This window comes from Eubalaena glacialis, chromosome 2 (assembly GCF_028564815.1).
Source record: "Eubalaena glacialis isolate mEubGla1 chromosome 2, mEubGla1.1.hap2.+ XY, whole genome shotgun sequence".
In the NCBI taxonomy this organism is placed as follows: Eukaryota; Metazoa; Chordata; class Mammalia; order Artiodactyla; family Balaenidae; genus Eubalaena; species Eubalaena glacialis.
In genome coordinates this window covers 154677875-154698158 of record NC_083717.1, presented here as the reverse complement: position 1 = coordinate 154698158, position 20284 = coordinate 154677875, and the positions used below count along the sequence as shown (strand labels likewise).

Genomic DNA, 20284 nt, shown 5'->3' with positions numbered 1-20284 from the left:
AAAAATATCTCCATTGTCAAATGTCTCCTAAGAGGCAAAATTGCCCCCAGTTGAGAACCATTGGATTAAATAATCTTTTTATACAAACAATTCCAGAGTATAAAAAGAGTCGGAAACTATCCAACAAATTATAAATGAATAATCCATTAGATAGCAAGGACAAGGATAGTGAAAGAAAAGAAAATTATGGTACGTAAGTCTCAAGAATGAACATAGATGTAAAAATCCTAAATAAGTTATTAGCAAACCAAATTTTGCAATGTAACATTGAAAGAGTAATATATTATGACTAATCTTGGTTTTCCCAAAGAATACAATGATTGTTTAGCATTAAGAAAAATCTAACAATATGATTTCCTACATTAATAGATTAATAAATGATTTTAAATAAAGATTTTTAAAAGAATGTTAGGGAGACTCTTACTACCAGATATTAAAATGTTTATTTTTAAACTTTCGTTACTGAGCTATAATTCACATATAAAATTGATTGTTTTAAAGTGTACAATTTAGTGGTTTTTAGTATGTTCACAAGATAGTGTAACCATCATCACTGTCTAATTTCAGAACATTTTCATCATCCCCAAACATTTTTAAACATTATCAAAGTGCAGTTATTATAACAGTGTGGTACAATAAAAGACAAATTGATCAATGGAGTATATCAAAATAAAAAAGCTTTTGTATGGTGAAAGACACTAACAGAGTTAAAAGAGTGACAGAATTGTCACTTAGGGGATTGGTATCTGGAATGTATACTATACAAAGAAATACATAATAATTCTTAAAAATTAATTTAAAAAACTATAAAAATGGTCAAAAGATAAGTCAGCTTACATAAAAGGAAAGACTAAGGGTCACTAAATATAACAAGATGCCTGACCTCAGGAGAACAGGGAAATGCAAATTAAACCAATGAGATACCTGGTTTCACCTGTCAGATTTGCAGACATTAAAACATTTGATAATGTCTAGTGAAGTCAACAACAGTGGGAGTATAATTTGGGACAACTGCTTTAGGGGACTGGTTCACAGTACTCATTAAAAATAAAAACGCACATACTCAGCAATTTCACTTCTTGGCACCTACTCTAAACAATTACTTGAAATACTTGTACAAATACTTGTACCAGGAGGAATATACAAACATGTATATTGTTTAAAACATACATCAAAACTGTAACAACACTTGTTCTTTAAGGGCCAAGTGTTCTTTGAGGGACAAGGTCTTTTTCTTATGATCTAAAGGCACATAAGATGACAGAATTAAGACCAGTGGCTGTTATAACAAATATAAATGGATAAACTTTCCTATTAAAGGTATTTTAATTTCAGGTCAAATAAGAAAAATCAGTGACTCTTCAAAATGAGTGACTCAGGGAGAATGAAAGACTTGAAACAGACAATACAAACAGTAAAGTAGTGATTTAAATATTAGTATTTAATTAAAGTTAAAAATGAAATATTAGCTTTGTCATACATATCATACATATTTTAAAAAGAAAGTTTCAGGCTTTAATCTTTTAACCTACTGTTTTCCTTTCCTATAGTCAATTTGTGAGATTATAGGGGATGGAGAGACACAGACATCAGGTTATTAGTTGAGAAAATGGTAAGATTCACTTGATTAATCATGAATAAGGAAGAAAAATTTTGAAGTTTACCTTAAATGAAGAAATACTCTCAGGCATAGTTATTATACTTGTCTAAAACATCAAATTCCTTGAGAGTTAAACCTTTTTTGTTTCCCAGTGTTTGACTTAATGTTTTGTATGTAGTTGTTTCATTTAATTTAATGTTTTGTTTGTAGTTGTTGTTGATGTTGATAATAACAGTGAGGATGAGGAAGGTGACAGTGTTCTTGGAGAGCCCTGATTATCCATGGCAAGCAAAACATTTTATTGTTTTGTGTAGTCAATTCTAATGCTTAATTTCTTTTGTTCAGGTATTGAATGACTCTGCTGTGAATAACCGTTCAAAGTGTTCACATGTTATGGCTTTTAAAAGTTCACAAAATTTTATGCAGTTCAGGTAACCTTTAAAAATAAGAAAATGCTTTAATTTCTGAAATAATTTATCAGCTCAGTAAATAATATAAAAATTTTGTTTATTGTATTTTAGATTGTTAGCTCCACAGAAACAATCAAGTTGCAATCAATGGTTGGAAAAGGGAGATACAGGTATTTGCTGTTTATATTTTTCCTAAGAAATGGGAGTAACAAGTTATATCAGGTTTTTATACTAGTCAAATAAATTATTTGTATTGGTTGCATCTCTGGTTAACTGACCATGCATGCCTAGTTTTTAAATACATTTTTCTTAAATGTAAAACAAATACATTTTATTGTAGAAAATTTGGAAAATGGAGAAAAATATAAAAGAAACAAAAATACGACCACCCAGATAAAACTGACACTACATAATGCTGTTGTATATTCTTATATTTTTTCTATGCATATCTGTGTTTTGTTCTTTTAGTTTATTCCTCCAAATTTGAAGCATACTATGTATATTATTTTGTATCCTTTTCTTTCCACTTGATGTACTGTTGAGGATATTTTTCCATGCCATTAAATAGATTTTATTTGTGATGACTTATAATAGGTCTTTGCATCGGTATGCTGTAATTTATTTAGCCATTCTTTCACAGTGAATATTTTGTTATTTCCAGGTTTTTTGCTGTTATAAATAATGCTACTGTATTCTTTTATATAAATATTTTATTATCTTGGATTATTTTCTTTGAATAAAATCATGGAAAGGTCACAGAATATATATGTATGAGTTTATTATCCTAGAATCAACTAGCTATTGGAACTTTGATGCACCCTTGAGAGACAGAGACTCATTCTCTCTCTATGTATATATGTGTATGTATATGTATATATAAAATATATATCATAGAGACACATAGATATATATGTATATATATATATTTTTTTGGTAGCCCAATAACGAATAGTAATTATTCCATTCATTAGGCTATATAAAAGTCTTTACCTCTTCTTGTCTATAGCATGTGGATTACTGACTTATTTTGAAATTAAAAAAATGGCTCATTCTGGCAGTATAAAATTCTGCAAATATATGCACATTCAGAATGGTCATATAATATACTATGAGTCTATTCCTCTCACTCTCAATATAGGATTCAACCAAGACAATATGCTTATTTAATGCAGATGGATATTCTTCCTGCTTTCTTCTGGAAAAAAGAATTATATCTTATCTGCCCAGGTGATATATTTCACCTGTTTATAATCCTCTATATATGCTAAGCTGACAGAGTGTTAGACAAGGGAGGAACGGATAATCTCTAGGAGCAATATACCCCCTAATACAGATATATGGGGAAATGCATGTATCTGGCATAGTCCTAGCTGCCATTGAGCATGTATGGTGAGGCTTCACACCCAAGAAGGCATATAATTATCTTGGAAGAAGAAAAGACTCTCTTCAACAATCTCCAACCCTATCTTTTGAAGAAGTTAATATGTGGTGAAAATAGTAGTGTGACTGAACTCAAGAGACAAAACTATAAAGCATTCAGATGACCAAATAGGGAAACATTTATTCAAGATAGGAAAGAATTTCTTAAAAAGAATTAAAAAGCCCAATCGTAAAAGAAAAATTGATAAATTTGGCTATATTAAAATTAAGAATTTCTATTCATCAAAAGACACTATGAAAAGAATGGGAGGCAAGAGAATATATTTCCAATACATAAAACTGTCAAAGGACTAGTTTCCAAAAATGTATAAAAAACTTCTACAAACCAAGAATAAAAATACGGACAACCCAATTAGAAATATGTGCAAAATAAATGAATAGGCACTTCAAATAGAGAAACTTTTGTGGCAGATAAACATATGAAAAGATGTTCAACAAATCAGGAAACTGAAAAATAAACCCACGAGATATTATACACCCATCAGATGAGCAAAATTCGGAAAGTCTGACAATACTAGATGTTGATGAGAATGTAGGACAGTTAGAACTCTCATAACTATTGGTAGGGACTGTCATTTATAAATGAAATTTATTGTCATATAACTAAATTATACTTGGAACTAGTAATTTTGTCTGGTGAAATCTAATGATTTCCTAGGGTAGCTCAGGATGGCTAGCTGCCACAACAAAAATTGGTGAATAGTTTCAAAACTAAAGTTTGGAAAATAGTTTAACATCTGGTAAAATGAAAGATACACTACCCTATATTTTGTAATTCCACTCCTAGGTATATACCTAGAGAAATACAAGTACATATATACAAGTATATATGTAGAAGAATGTTAACAACATTGTTTGTAATAGCCTCAAAGCAGAAACACCCCAAATGTCCATTTGCAGTAGAATGGATAGATAGATATATTGTGTTGTGTTTGTACAATGGAATACTTTACATCCGTAAAAGGAAGCAAACTATGTCTATATACAACAATACATACGAATCTCATAAGTGTATACTAAACAAAAAAAAAGCACGACAAATGTATTATTATTTCATCATATTTTAAAACAGAAAAAAAACTATATTGCTTAGGTGATAAAACTGTATAAAGCAAATCAGGGTATTGATTATTACAGAAGTCAGGATAGTGTTTACCGATGAGAAGGAAGATATGTGGAATATGGGGCCTTATGGAGAACTCATAATGTTCTATTTCTTTACCTAGGTGGTGGTTACATGGGGTGTTTATAATTTTGTTCGTTAAACTGTTCATATAGGTTTTATTGTCTTATCTTTATGTATTGGGTTGAACTATCTAAAATTTCCATTTTTATAGACCCAGAATAGTTAAATATTGGCAATTTCATATGGTTTGGCTAATATGTTTTATTTACAATTAAATTACAAACCGAAAAAATATTTTGTTCTCATATAACAAACAGATGCTGAGTGTGGAGATAAAGGGACAGTAAAACAATTGAGAGAATCAAAATGTACTTCACAAGTAAGTCAAATGTTTAGTTTCTAATTTCTAAGCAAAATATTACAATTTAAAATATTCTGTTTCCATTTTAATTTCAATTTGATATAATGAAAATTATTTATGTGAGGTCTAGATCTTATTAGTTTGATAATCAAGTTGCTGTGATGTTACGGATTCTATCCCTTGGAGGAGTTATAGATTTAAAAACGAAGCCACAAAAAGTTTACATGAAAATTTACACAAAAAATTGTCATTAATAATTGACTATATATAATTGATACCACAACAACTAAATCATAACTGAAGAAAACAATTTTGTTTGGTAAGATTGAATTATTTGCCCAGGCTGCCACAAACGTATCTTCAAAATATTTTTTAATAGTGGAAAGCTTTAACGATGATAGGTGTAGGCAATGTACCGTAGCTACTAAGGGATAAGACAAGAGAAACAAGAGTAGTATTCTGCTGTAAAGAAATACAGGTAAAAAGCACATTTTCATTTTTTTGCTGGAGGGACCCAAACTGTTTCCGTAATGGGATTTGGTAACAAACATTTGAGAAATCATATTCCTAGCCCACAAAATGATATAAAGGAAAATTAGTATTCAAGTTCTCAATCTTTGCAGGGAAAGTAGTATAATGAATTTATTAGGGCAAAAAGTGCAAAGAACATAACCAGTGAGAGCAAGATTGCTCTTTTCTTTCAAGGGGTTATCATATACAAATCTTGACCCAGAGCATGATGTGGAAATTTTAAAAGAAAAATCATTCCTAACCATTTTTCTTCATCAATCTGAGTGTGTCCTGGTTATGAGTTACTTTTTCAGGTAGGGGTAGGTGAGATAGACCTGGGAAGAAAAGAAAAATTGGAAAATTAAAAATAGTTATTTTCCTGTTCTTTGAACAGATATATTTTGGTATCTCTTTCACCAATTATTCTTATTTTACTTATTTTGTCTATGAAATGATAACATCATATGTTAATATGATGTTTTTAACCTCATATTTTTACATATGTGAGTTTATTAATGCAATAACATTCATTTTTATAGTTTTCTGTTACTTTGAATTTGCAGGTTACATATGCCGAACATTTGGGGAAGCCAATAGAAAGTAATAGTGATGAAGTAGAAGAAAGGGCTGAGATTTTTCCACGAACTCCTGAAATTCCTTTATTTTTAAGGACTCCTGAAGCTGTGAGAACACCTGACTCTGTGGAGAAATTACCTAAAACCCCCTCATTTGAAATGTAAGATTTTAATTAGTAATTATAATGAAAGAGTCTACATATTGAGTTATGTAAGTAATTGATAGGAATAGTAAAATGCCTAATAACCTGTAACTTTTAAAAGTTTTTATTATGGAATATTTCAAATATACAAAGGAGAGAGAGAGTAGTATAATGAACTCTCATGTACCTATCACCCTGTTGGAACAGTCATAAACATTCTGCCATCTCGTTTCTTAGATCCTCTTCCCCATTTTCCCTGAAACATTTAGCTGAAGGTGGACTAGATCCTGAGTACTTATCAAGTTCAATAGTATAAGATTTAAGATTTTCAGAAGAATTAAAAATGTATGGAAAAATTTTAAATGTCAAGCTAAAAAGTTACTATCACATTTGGTAGGTTGTGGACACTGAATAATGTTCCAGCAGTCATTTTTCCTTAATGTTATAGTGTCTAAAACAAGAGTTACCATTCTTTTAAGTAACCTTGGTAGGCATAAATATCTCTAACGTCATTATTTAACTTTGGAAAATACAGATTTGTAGTTTACAGCCAAGAAAATAGTTCTGCATTCAAGCTCTCTGTTTAGTTCAATCTTTTCTTAAATCTGAACCCTGAGATTCTTCTAAAATATATGTCAAACAGATTTCACTTCATCAGGAGTCTCTCACCTGTGTTCTACTCTGTTTTTTAAATTGCTACTAAGATTTTTATATATGAATGTCATGCTGTTGACTCAAACACAGCATGTTCAAAGTGGAACTCATCATCAAATCTGAGAACTGTAAAAGGATGTGGCATTCGTATACTAAAACCTCTCTTTATGGGTGAGAAAACCAGTCTGTAAAGTGACTCATTAATGGTCATGGAGAGAGTTATAGAAGTATCTTCAGACTTCTATTATTTAACACGCACTTAATAGCACTATGTGTAAGCATTTAATAAATATTTCTCCTTTCATGTTCACAACGGCTTTATGAGATGTAAGTACATTATTATCCTTATTTTATAGAAGAGGAAACAGAATCACAGGTGATACAACTCATCAGTGACAGAGTAGAGATTTAAACCCAGGCAGTTCTGCCTCCAGAATTCATGCTTTTAACCACTGTGTTATATACTATCTTGTCTAATTATTTTTCCCAAATCATTTTATAACTTAACTTCCTTATGAAACAATCTGTCATGACTGGCTTCTCATTAAGACTAAAATTTTGTGACTGCTTTCAAGATCTTGGGGACAGTATAGCATCAGGCTTAAGAGCTTAGACTTTGAATCGTTGTTGCTACATTCAAATCCCAACTCTGGCACTTGCATTCTTTTGAGCAAATCATTTAATCTTCCTATGCTTCAAAATCCTCTTCTCTGAAATGGAGGTGATAATAATGGTAGCTATCTCATAGGGTTATTGTGAGGAATAAGTAAATTAATGATGATGAAAATACATAGAATAGAGCCTGACAGTATATTCTTAGTAGGAATTCTTTATTATCATTTCATAATTGATTATTCTACTTTAGTTAATATTATTCTCCACCCAAAACCATAGGTTTGTTTTTTTCTCCATAGGTTTGTCACTTCAATAACTACTTCCTCCCTTTTCCTGCTATGCTAATTCTTACCTCTATGCTATTGCCTATGGTGCTTACCAGTCTGCAATATTTAATAATATGTATTTAACATTTTGATGATTTCTTATTTCTCTGTATCAGAAATAGAAATACAGCTACTGAATGTCAAACACAAAAGGAATCCCCTGGATTTTCTTTTTTTATGAGTTATACTTCTAGATCTCCTGGATTGAATTTATTTGATTCTTCTGTATTTGATTCAGAAATCTCATCACATCAGGTAATATGAGAAGCTAAAGTTTTATTTCTAAAAAAATTGTACACTGAAACCTCAAAAAGTTTAATTCTTTAATACTAAACTTCCTTGGAACACAGTACAAAACAGAGGCAATTTATTTTATTTTTTAAAAAAATTTTATTGATGTATAGTTGATGCACAATGTTGTGTTCATTTCTGCTGTACAGCAAAGTGAGTCAGTTATATATATATATATATTCTTTTTCATATTCTTTTCCATTATGGTTTGCCACAGGATATTGAATATAGTTCCCTGTGCTGTACAGTCAGAACTTGTTGTTTATCCATCCTATATACAAAGTCTGCCTTTGCTAATCCTAGACTCCCAATCCTTCCCTCCCCTTACCCCTCCTTGGCAACCACAAGTCCATTCTCTATATCTGTGAGTCTGTTTTTGTTTTGTAGATATGTTGACCTGTGTCATATTTTAGATTCCACATGCAAGTGATACCATATGGTATTTGTATTTCTCTTTCTGACTTAGTTCGCTTAGTATGATAATTTCTAGGTTCATCCATGTTGCTGCAACATGGCATCATTTCATTCTTTTTAATGACTGAGTAATATTCCATTGTATATATATATATGCCACATCTTCTTTATCCATTCATCTGTCAATAGACATTTAGGTTGTTTCCACGTCTTGGCTATTATAAGTAGTGCTGCTGTGAACACAGGGGTGTATGTATTTTTTAGAATTATAATTTTGTCTGGATATATGTTCAGGACTGGGATTGCTGGATCGTATGACAACTCTATTTTTAGTTTTTTGAGGAACCTCCATACTGTTTTCCATTGTGGCTGCACCAATTTACATTCCTACCAACAGTGTAGGAGGGTTCCCTTTTCTCCACAGCCTCTCCAACATTTGTTATTTGTAAACTTTTTAATTATGGCCACTCTAACTGGTGTGAGGTGGTTTCTCATTGTACTTTTGATTTGCATTTCTCTAATAATTAGCGATATTAATCATCTTTTCGTGTGCCTATTGGCCATCTGTATGTCTTCTTTGGCGAAATGTCTGTTTAGTTCTTCTGCCCATTTTTTGATTGGGTTGTTTGTTTTGTTGTTGTTGTTGAGTTGTATGAGCTGTTTCTATGTTTTGGAAATTAAGCCCTGTTGGTCACATCATTTGCAAATATTTTCTCCCAGTCTGTAGGTTGTCTTTTCGTTTTGTTTAAGGTTTCTTTTGCTGTGCAAAAACTTGTAAGTTTGATTAGGTTCTATTTGTTTATTTTTGCTTTTACTTCTATTGCATTGGGAGACTGACCTAAGAAAACATTGGTATGATTTATGTCAGAGAATGTTTTGCCTATGTTCTCTTCTAGGAGTTTTATGGTGTTTTGTTTTATATTTAAGTCTTTAAGCCATTTTGAGTTTATTTTTGTGTATGGCATGAAGGTGTGTTCTAACTTCATTGATTTACATGTAGCTCTCCAACTTTCCCAATACCACTTGCAGAGGCAATTTTTTAAAAGATTCTGAGTATTGATAGCATAACAACATTCCCCCATTATCTTTATGTTTTCAACTTCAGGTGGCTCAAATTGACATCTGTTCATAAAACAGAATCTCAGGATAGCAATGATTTAAATTGCAGTTAAAGGCAGTTTAAAAATTAATTTGGCTTTGTAATTCTAAACAAACTTCATATATTCTCAGTGTGAAAAAATTTTCAGGTAGGTAGTTGGTCTTTTCAACTACATGTGTTTGTAGAAACAAAAATTGACAGGATTAAAGGGAGAAATAGACAAAAACACAAACTTAGTTGGAGATTTTTAACACCCCTTTCTCAGCAATTGATAGAATTAGGCAACACAATCAAGAAAGATCTTATATAAAATCTGAACAACCCCATCGACCCCCTTGACCTAACAGACATTTATAGAATACCACATCCAACAACTGCAGCATATTTATTCTTTTCAAGCGCTGATGGTACGTTCACCAAGATAGACCATATTCTGGGCCATTAAATGGCTCCTAATAAATTTAAAAGGATAGAAATTATATGGAGTATGTTATCTGATTATAATGGAATTAAATTAGAAATCAATAAGATATTAGGAAAGTCCTAAATATTTAGGCCATGGATCAAAGATGAAATTAGAAAAGATTTTGAAATGAATGGTTATGAAAATTCAGCATATCAAAAATTGTAGGTTGCTGCCAAAACCAGAGCAAAATAACTTTAAATAATTTAATTAACCATTTAAATAATTAAATTAATAGAAAAGAAGAAAGGTCTGTAATCAGTGACCTAAAGTTCCACCTTGAAAAGCTAAAAAAAGAAGAAAGTAAACCCAAAGTAAGTAGAGTGAAAAACTACGAAAAATAAGAAGTCAATGAAATAGAAAACAAACAATAGAGAAAATTAGCAAAGCCAGAGGTGGACAAAAAAATGGACAAAATTTATAAACTTACTAGATTGACAAAGAAAAAGATAAGATTTACCTATATTAGGAATGAAAGAGAGGATATTATTATGGCTCCTACTGATTTTAATAATAAGAGAAGATTATTAAATAGAAGACTGATAAGGGGGAACTTCACTTTCTACATAAACCTAGAGCAATCAAAATAGTGTGGTAAAGGTACAAGTATTGATTGATTGATCAATGGCATGGGAAATGTCTTGAAACAAAAGAATTTAGAATGCGATATAGATAGGACCACAAATTAGTGGGGATAAATTAGGCATTTGTCTTACACTGTACACCAATAGATATTATAGATGCATTAAATTTTAAAATGTTAACCATAAAATATTTCAGAAGAAATATAGGTGAATATTTACCAGATCTTAAGAGAAGGAAGTATTCTCTAAGCATAAAGACAGTGGAAGAAGAGCCAAAAGAAAATAAAGAGGGTTTTGGTTTGGTTACATACAAAATTCTATATGTTAAAAAAATTTAAAGGCAAAATGATAATGTGATATAAAATATTTGCAATAATATGACAAACAATTAAGATCTTTATTATATAAAGAGCTTATATGTACCAGCAAGAAAATTACTGCCTCAATAGAGACATGGACAGAGTCTATTTGGTGAATAGATAATTCACCGAAAAAGAAATTCAAGTGCCTTATAAAATCTCTGGGAAAAACAGCTTTCCTTATTAATTGTCAAAGAAGTATAAATCTGTGCATAATAGCATATATTCAAGTGTGATTTATATTAGAAAAAAATAGAAACAACCTAAATGTTTTAAACAAAAGAATGATTGAAACTATATTGTATGTCCATATTAGAGGAATATTAAAATGCCATAAAAAGAATAAGGTTTTGGAAGAATAGTTATGTGGAAAAATGCTCATAATGCAATGTTAAGAGGAAAAAAAAGAGGACAGAAAACTATGTTTCATGATCCCATTTTTTGAAAACCCTGTTTTACAGAGAAAACGGACTCTTTTGGCAGCAAAACTTTATTTGAACTGACATGAAGCTGTAATACTTTGTATTATTTTTATAGTCAAGAAAGCAGTAACAACAATCTGATTTGTAAAAGGCCTTCAGAATAAAACAAAGTTAATTAGAATTTTAGGTTATATTAATATTCCAAAGTAGGAAGTATCCTTGGTATAATATATATATATATTGCCTATTAATATTTTATCTATTGCCAGAGTCAAATCAATAAACCTTATTTTAATATAAGTCAATGATAGTTTTGAAGATAGATCTCTTTTTAATTACAATAATGTGCTATATAGAATGTTGCAATTTTGTCTACTCTAATTATGCTTATTAGAAGAACTAGGCTTTAGAGTCTAATATAAATGCTATACCTACTGTTCTACTGATTTCATGAGTAATATTTAATGGAAATTATTTTTCAGTATAATGAACATTATTCTGCAGGAAATTTAAATCTTCTCTCATCACAACAAGAAATTGGTAAGTGATTTGAAGTTTGCTATATATAAAACCATGTTAACTTTCACCGTTTGTGTTTAGTTTGTCTCTGATTTTCTTAGGCACTCAGTTTATTCTTTAAAAATAGCCGTTACTTGTGTACCATTCACTAATTATTATTATTATTTTTTAGCAATTTAGCTTCTTCTCTCTCTGCTCTACCAAAACTTGCTTTTTCCAATATTACTAATGACTTACTAATTATCAAACATTATGAGTATTTTATATTTATTATCATATTCAGTCACTTTGCAGCATTTGATATTGTTGACTATTCCCATCTCCCTTCTGGAGTTTTTGGATTTCTTCTTGTCTCGCTGGGCCTTACTTTTTATTGGATCTTCTTTTTTCATTTATCCGTTGATTAATTCATTTATTCAACATATAAAAATAAATATATGTATATATAGTATATTTTATATCAGGTACTGCTTCTGGCTCTGGTGATAGAATAGTGGACAAGAATGCAAAGTTCTCATAGGGTTTATGTTCTAGTGGGAGAAACTGAAAATAGACAATGATTATATGTAAGGTAATGCACTAAAAAACAGTTGATATGGATTTGAATTGGCAGTCAGACTCACTGTCACAATTTTTAGTCTTAGATTTACTTAGCTTTATAGAAAGATACAGGATAGGCTATAACAGCATGTACAGCATCTTTATCTTATTGAGAGGCCCACCGGTAACCCAAATAATAAGCTTTCTTTTGCTACCTCGTCTACATGGGACATGTAAAGCTGCTATGGACAAAAGGCATGGCGCAGGTAAATCACCTTGACACACAAAAGCTGCAGCCTTGGTTTCCCACCTGAGAGCTAGGAAGGACTATATACCAAGTCACAGGTCCTCTAATTCAGGTGTAGTCCCACCCAGTAGACTAGTCAAACACATCATTATACATTTACCTTAATTCTTATTTTCTAAGAAAACAGTGCTGTGAGGAGTCAGACTCCAAGGTCATTCTTCCAGGTGGGCCTGGATCAGCACAGGCCTGATGTTAACTCTACTCACTTGTGGGGATAAATATTATGAAGAAAACTAAAGCAGAGTAAGGGAAATAGGGAGTATTTGGATTGGGAAGATAGTTGCTGTGTTCCAAGGGAATCAGAGAAGGCATCACTAAAAGGCAGCATTTGAGCAGAGACCTGAAGGAGGTGCAGGTACAAGCTACTGGGATATCTGTTCTAGGCAGAGGGTTCAAAGGCCTTGAGATGGGAGTGTGCTCAGCATGTTCGTTGAACAGTTGAATTGATATAATTGGAATCAAATAAGGAAGGAAAAACTGTTAAGAAATTAAATCAGAGAAGTTGGAGGGAGAGCAAACCGTAGGGGACACTTAGACCATTTAAGGACTTTGGGGTGTTTTTTTTTCTGTTTGAGATGGGAAGCTATTGGAGAGTTTTCAGCAAGGACTGAAATGATCTGACAGGTTTTAAAAGAATTGTTTGGCTGCTATATGGAGAACAGACCATATGGAAACGTGGGGGAGATCAGGGAGATTGATTAGGGAGCTATTGAAGTAATACAGGTGACAACTGATAATGGTGCGGATGATGTCAGTGGAAGTGGTGAGAAGAGGTCAGATTTTGGTTATTAAGTTTTCTGAAGGTAGAGTTGTAAGGATCTGCTTATGGACTGGATGTAAGGATTAAGAGAAAGAAGGATGATGCCAAGATAATTTTAAGAATGGAATTAACATCTGTTGAAATATAGAAGGCTGTAGAAGTTAATTTGAGATTGACAAGAGTTTAATTTTAGAAGTGTTATCACTGAAAAGCCTATATTAGATATCTGAGTGAAAGTAAGTAGGAAATTTTATATATGAACCTGGAATTCATTGGGGTGAGGCATAAATTTTGGAATTGTCATAAATGGTTATTAAATGCCACAAGACCAGAACGAATCCAGCAATTGTAGACATTCTTTAAATGCAACTATCTAAAATATTAAATCTATTTATATTCTCCCCTTTGACACTCTCATTTGACACTCAGTCACTTCAGCATTTTCAAATATTATAATACATGTCTTCCCTCCCTGACTTCTCCTAATTCTCTTAAACTCCTGGACCTTACTTTTCTTAGCCTCCCCCCACGTTTTACTGAGATAAAATTGTCATACACCACTGTATAAATTTAAGGTGTGTTACATAATGGTTTGAAGTACTTATATTGTGAAATGATTCCTGCAGTAAGTTTAGTTAGCATCCATCATCAAATATAGAAACAATTAAAAAAATTTTTTTTCTTCTTTGTTATGAGAACTTTTAGGATTTAATCCCTTAACAATTTTCATATATATAACACAGTAATGTTAACTATGGCATCATGTTGTACGTTACATCCCTAGTACTTATTTATCTTATAACTGGAAGTTTGTACCTTTTGACCACCTTCTCCCAATTTCCCCTCTCCATACCCTCACCTCTGGTAACCACAAATCTGATCTCTTTTTCTGGGAGTTTGGTTTCTTTCTTTTCTAATTTTTTAGTTTCTACTTATAAGTGAGATCATACAGGTCTGACTTATTTCACTTAGCATAATGCCCTCAAGGTCCATCCATGTTGTTGTAAATGACAGGATTTTCTCCTTTTTTATGGCTGAATAATATTTGTATATGTATGTATACATATTTAGGTATCTCACAACTTCTTTATCCATTCATCCATCATTTCACACACAGGTTATTTCCATATCTTGGTTATTGTAAATAATGCTGCTATGAACATAGGGGTGCAGATATCTTTTTAAGTTAGTGTTTCATTTCTTTTGGATATATTCCCAGAAGTGGAATTGCTGGATCATATAGTGGTTATATTTTTAATTTTTTGAGGAATTTCCATACTGTTTCCATAGTGGCTTTAGCAGTCTATAATCCCACCAATAGTGCACAAGAGTTCCTTTTTCTGTACATCCTCTCCAACATTTGTTATTTCTTGTCTTTTTGATGATGGCCATTCTAACAGGTATGAGAAGATATCTCATTGTGTTTCTGTTGTTGTTTTTTTCTTTTTTTCTTTTTTTTTTTTTGGCTGCACTAGGTCTTCATTGATGCACGCAGGCTTTCTCTAGTTGTGGCAAGCGGGGGCTATTTGTTGTGGTGTGCGGGCTTCTCATTGCAGTGGCTTTTCTTGTTGTGGAACATGGGCTCTAGGTGTGCGGGCTTCAGTAGTTGTGGCCCATGGGCTCAGTAGTTGCGGTGCACAGGCGCTAGAATGCACGGGCTTCAGTAGTTGTGGTGCACGGGCTCTAGAGCATGAGCTCAGTAGTTGTGGTGCACGGGCTTAGTTGCCCCACAGCATGTGGGATCTTCCCGGACGAGGGATCGAACCCATGTCCCCTGCATTGACAGGCGGATTCTTAACCACTGGACCACCAGGGAAGTCCCTCATTGTGTTTTTAATTTGCATTTTCCTAGTGACTAGTGACGTTGAGCATCTTTTCATGTGCCTGTTGGCCATTTGTATATCTTCTTTGGAAAAATGCCCATTCAGATTGTTTGCCCATTTTTTAATTGAATTATTTGTTTGTTTGCTGTTGTGTTGTATAAGTTCTTTATATATTTTGGATGTTAACCCTTTATTGGATATATGGTTTACAACTATATTTTCCCATTTTGTAAGTTGTCTTTTCACATTGTTGATTGTTTCTTTTGTTGTGCAGAAGCTTCTTAGTTTGATGCAATCCCATTTATTTTTCATTCTGTTGCTTGTGCTTTAGGTGTCATATCCAATATTGTTGCCAAGACTCATATCAAGGATCTTTTTTCCTATATTTTCTTCTAGGAGTTTCATGGTGTCAGGTCTTACATTTAAGTCTTTACTCTGTTTTGAGTTAATTTTTGTGAGTGATGTAAGGTAGTGTGTCTAGTTTCATTCTTTTACATATGAATATCCTATTTTCCCAGCACCATTTATTGAAGAGACTATCTTTTCTCCATTGAGTATTCTTGGCTCCCCTGTCAAATATCAGTTAATTGTGTGTGCTTGGGTTTATTTCTGGGCTCTCAGTTCTGGTCCATTGACCTATTTGTCTGTTTTTTATCAGTACCATTCTGTTTTGATTACTATAGCTTGAAATCAGGAGTGTGATGCCTCCCTCCTTGTTCTTTCTCAGGATTGCTTTGGCTTTTCTTTTGTGGTTCCATATAAATTTTTGGATTTTTTTTTCTACTTCTGTAAAAAATGTCATTAGAATCTTGATAGAGATCATCCTGAATCTATAGATGGCTTTTGGTAGTATTGGCATTTTAGCAATATTAATTCTTCCAATCTGTGAACATGGGATACCTTTCCATTTATTTCTGTCTTCAATTTTTTTCACCAGTGTCTTGTAGTTTTCAGAGTAGAGGTTTTTTACCTCTTTGGTTAAGTTTATTCCTAAGTCTTTAATTGTTTTGGTGTAAATGGGATCATTTCCTTTATTCCTTTTTCAGATAATTTGTTAGTGTACAGAAATGCTACTGATTTTTGGATGTTTATTATGTATCTTGCAACTTTAGTGAATTTGTTGTTTAGATATAACAATTTTTTGGTGGAGTCTTTAGGATTTTCTATATATAAAATCATGCCATCTGCAAATAGAAATAATTTTACCTCTTACTTTCCAGTTTTGAGACTTTTTATTTCTTTTTCTTGCCTGAATGCTCTGACATGTACTCTCAATACTATGTTGAATGGGAGTGGACGCTCTTGTCTTGTTCCTGATCTTAGAGGAAAAGTTTTCAATCTTTTATTATTGTGTATGATGTTAGCTATGGGCTTATCGTATATAGCCTTTATTATGCTTATTATGTTGAGGTGAGTTTCTTCTATACCTAATTTTTTAAGAATTTTATCATGAATGAGTTGAATTTGTCAAATGCTGTCTCTGCAACTATTGAGATGATCATATGATTTTTTTCTTTCATTCTATTAATGTGATGTATCATGTTGATTGATTTGCATACATCAAACCATCCTTGCATCCCAGGTATAAGTCCCACTTGAGCATGATGAATGATCCTTTTAACATGCTGCTTAATTCAGTTTGCAAGTATTTTAGTGAGAATTTTTGCATCTATATTCATCAGAGATATTGGTCTGTAGTTTTTTTTCTGGTAGTGTCCTTTTCTGGCTTTGGTATGAAGATAATGCTGGCCTCATAAAATGAGTTTGGAAATGTTCCCTCTTTGATTTCTTTGAAGAGCTTGAGAAAGATTGACAATTAATTCTTCTTTAAATGTTTGGTAAAATTCACCAGTGAAGTCGTCTGGTAGGACTTTATTTATAATTGTATAATTGATATCTCTTTATATCTAAGGCATCTGTTGACATTAAAAACTCAGTATATCTGAAATAAAACTTGTTCGCTTTCTGATATCCCTAATGGTCTCTCCATTATTCTAGTTGCCAAGACTCAGAACATCAGTGTTAATTTTAACTTCCTTCTGTGCCTGTGACTACATTCAGCTAGTCATCAAGTTTTATCAGTTCTCTCTCTGAAATATTTATTTTCTTTTCTATTTTCATTATATGGAAATCATTATATTTCAAAGTCTTATTACCATTCACTTGGGCTATTGCAGTAACATTGTGGTTGGTCTTTTCATCCTTTTAGCTTACTTATAGATCATACCCCAATTACTCTCCTTATGCATAATGTTGGCCATCTCATTGCCCTGGTTAAATACCTTTAGTGGCTCCCCTGGAGTAGCAAATTATGCTGCCAGTTTTCTAACCTAGCTCCTAAACCTTTTCTCCTATAAAAATTATCTGTGCTTTGGCCATACTGAAGAACTCACTGCATCCCAAATCTGCCCACACTTTCTTACCCACTTTTTTCTTCCTGAAATCCTCAACTTCTATCACTTTCTAACCATCTTTTCAAGACCAAGTTCTCTTCCACAGAACCTTTTATTTTTCCCCTTTGACATTCCATTCCAAAAAGGTCTCTCCCTAAAAGGGCCTAGATGAAGACTATTCCCCAAGCTGTAAAACTTGGGGCTCTGGTTGCCTAACAGAAAGTAAAGAGGATATTATCTGAAGACTAAGTAACTGAGTCTATGAAAACTTCCCAGATCAACAACAGACGGACAGCAATTGGAATTGACTTTCCATTAGTCATTTTTAAAACATGGTAAAACTAAAGTAGCCATATTTAATTAGGTTATTTCTAGGTATACGACTTCTGCACATACTATTACAAATTATAAATTTTAAAGATTTTTTCTGAATTTTTAGTCATCGTTCACATAGAAATAAAATTTATTTTCTATTTTGAAAACTAAAGCTCTTTCCCTCACTTTTCTGAATGTCTTTTTTAAAATACTTTTTTGTATCTATACCATTATTATACTCTCATTATTTATGAATATATATAAAACCTTTTCTAATCATAGGTTCTTTGAGGGCAGGGACTCTTGTTTTGTTTACCTTTGAATTCTCCACTGCACCTGGACTACACAGTAATCTTGCACAGTAATCTATTATTTTATTTAAGGTGATCACAGGAGTTTTATGAAGACTTCATATGAACTTCTTCTGAAATTAAAATAATGTCAAATTCATTTTTCAAAAGGAGATTCAAGATTTTTAGTTCTTTCTGGATCTATAGCTATGTTATAGCTGTTTTCCTTTGTTTAAGTCTTATGGATATGTACTGAAGTGAGAAAGGGAGAGAGGAAGAACCCAAGGATCAGTCCATCCATCTGTCCATCCCTCCAGCCATCCATCTACCCACCCACCCTATTGCTGGTTGGCTCAGCTTTATTTAGGGTAAAATAACTGAGATATTTGAAAATACATGAAATTTCAAAGTGGCACAAAGTAAATTGTTTTGCTTAATGTATTAATTGAATTGGTTCTCTGTGGAAAAAATATAAATGCTTTAAAAGACTTATTTCAAGTAAGTCTTTGGATTACTGTACATTTAAAATTGTTTAATAGTAATTAAAAATTCTAATTAAGATGTTGAAAATATATTTTTATAATTATAGTCTTAAATAATATAGTGAATGAAAAACAATATTTTTCCTTAAAGGCAATTCTGGGAATCATTAACCAAGTAATTCTTTATGTAAAGTTGATTTCAAAAATTCCTTTTAAAACTATAAAATCCTTTTCACTGTTCTGTCAATTTCCTTGAACAGTGCCATAAACAGTATATTGTAGTTATGCAATAAGTAATAGTTGAATAAATTTGACTTATACAATATGTCTCAAATCTAACATTTCTTTCTCCATTCCCTTTTCTATGATTGTAGGTAATGCCAAGCTTTCATCATCTCTTTCCTGTTAGCCCCATTTCTAAACATTTTCCTGTTCCAGGCTTTCTACACATTCTCTCCTGAGTAATCCTTATAAAGCAGTTCAAATCTTGTCATATCTCTGCTTGTAAACTTTTAATGGGTTCATCTTATCTATCAAATAAAGTCCAGATTCTATAGCTGGAAATTCAGCAGTCTTTACAAGCTCATCTTTATTAATTCCATTTTAATAACTCTTTGTTATTTCTCAATGCTTCTGATAAGCTGAATTGACTTCTGTTACCCTTATATTTCCTATGCACACCTATTTCTGTTCCTCTGTGCTATTCTCTCCATTTGAGATTTATTACTCCTCTTTCTACCCTATATACTAGTTCTTTATATACTTGAATTCAAATTACATGAAAGTGGGGTTTAAGTTTGGACCTGTTTAACCTTCCACAGTACAAAGGACAATGCTTTACACATAAGAGGAAAACAGTTAAATATGTGATTCAATGTTAACCTATTTATTGTGTGCAGTATACTGTAATTTGGTAGATTATAACCAAATTAATCATATTATGTAACATGAATAGCATGATATTGTAATATTTATCTTCCTCAGGAAACTTATTTGGGAAACCAGAAGGAGAAGATACCTTTACTTTTTCTTTTCCATCGGACTCTTCAACTCATACATTTGGAGCTGGAAGAGATGATTTTAGTTTTCCATTTCCATTTGAACAGGATCAAAACTCAACACCTTCTTCTGTAAAAGAGTTTTCATCCTCCTCACAAAATACCACACAATTTACTTTTTTTTGAACTAGTTACTAATTTATTGAATTATTTTACTACTCTGTAATCATCTAGGGCAGAAATTTGCATTATTAAACTATGAAGACCACTTTCTTTTGTTGATTAAAGAAATAATGGGTTACCATAGTAACATTATTTGATTATATTTATTTAAATATTGAAGGAAATTAAGACTGTCATCTACTTTTGTTTTTATTTGCAGCATTAGCTATCATTATTTATTTTGGTTTTGATTTTGCAAGCTATATTCGTACAGAACCTATGCTTCACTGCTGCAGTAAAAGA

At 32.0% G+C, this 20284-nt stretch overlaps 1 protein-coding gene across 1 annotated transcript in view; it reads left to right on the top strand.

Annotated features, from left to right (window-relative positions):
- Nucleotides 1–20005, top strand: part of C2H14orf39 (chromosome 2 C14orf39 homolog) — a 49821-nt gene extending 29816 nt beyond the window's left edge. The window contains exons 11-18 of the mRNA XM_061182641.1: nucleotides 1946–2031; nucleotides 2122–2180; nucleotides 4894–4955; nucleotides 6011–6183; nucleotides 7580–7585; nucleotides 7877–8015; nucleotides 11875–11932; nucleotides 19806–20005. Of these exons, the coding sequence (XP_061038624.1) occupies nucleotides 1946–2031; nucleotides 2122–2180; nucleotides 4894–4955; nucleotides 6011–6183; nucleotides 7580–7585; nucleotides 7877–8015; nucleotides 11875–11932; nucleotides 19806–20005 (783 nt within the window). The remainder of the gene's footprint in view (nucleotides 1–1945; nucleotides 2032–2121; nucleotides 2181–4893; nucleotides 4956–6010; nucleotides 6184–7579; nucleotides 7586–7876; nucleotides 8016–11874; nucleotides 11933–19805) is intronic.
- The last annotated feature ends 279 nt before the right edge of the window (nucleotides 20006–20284 follow it).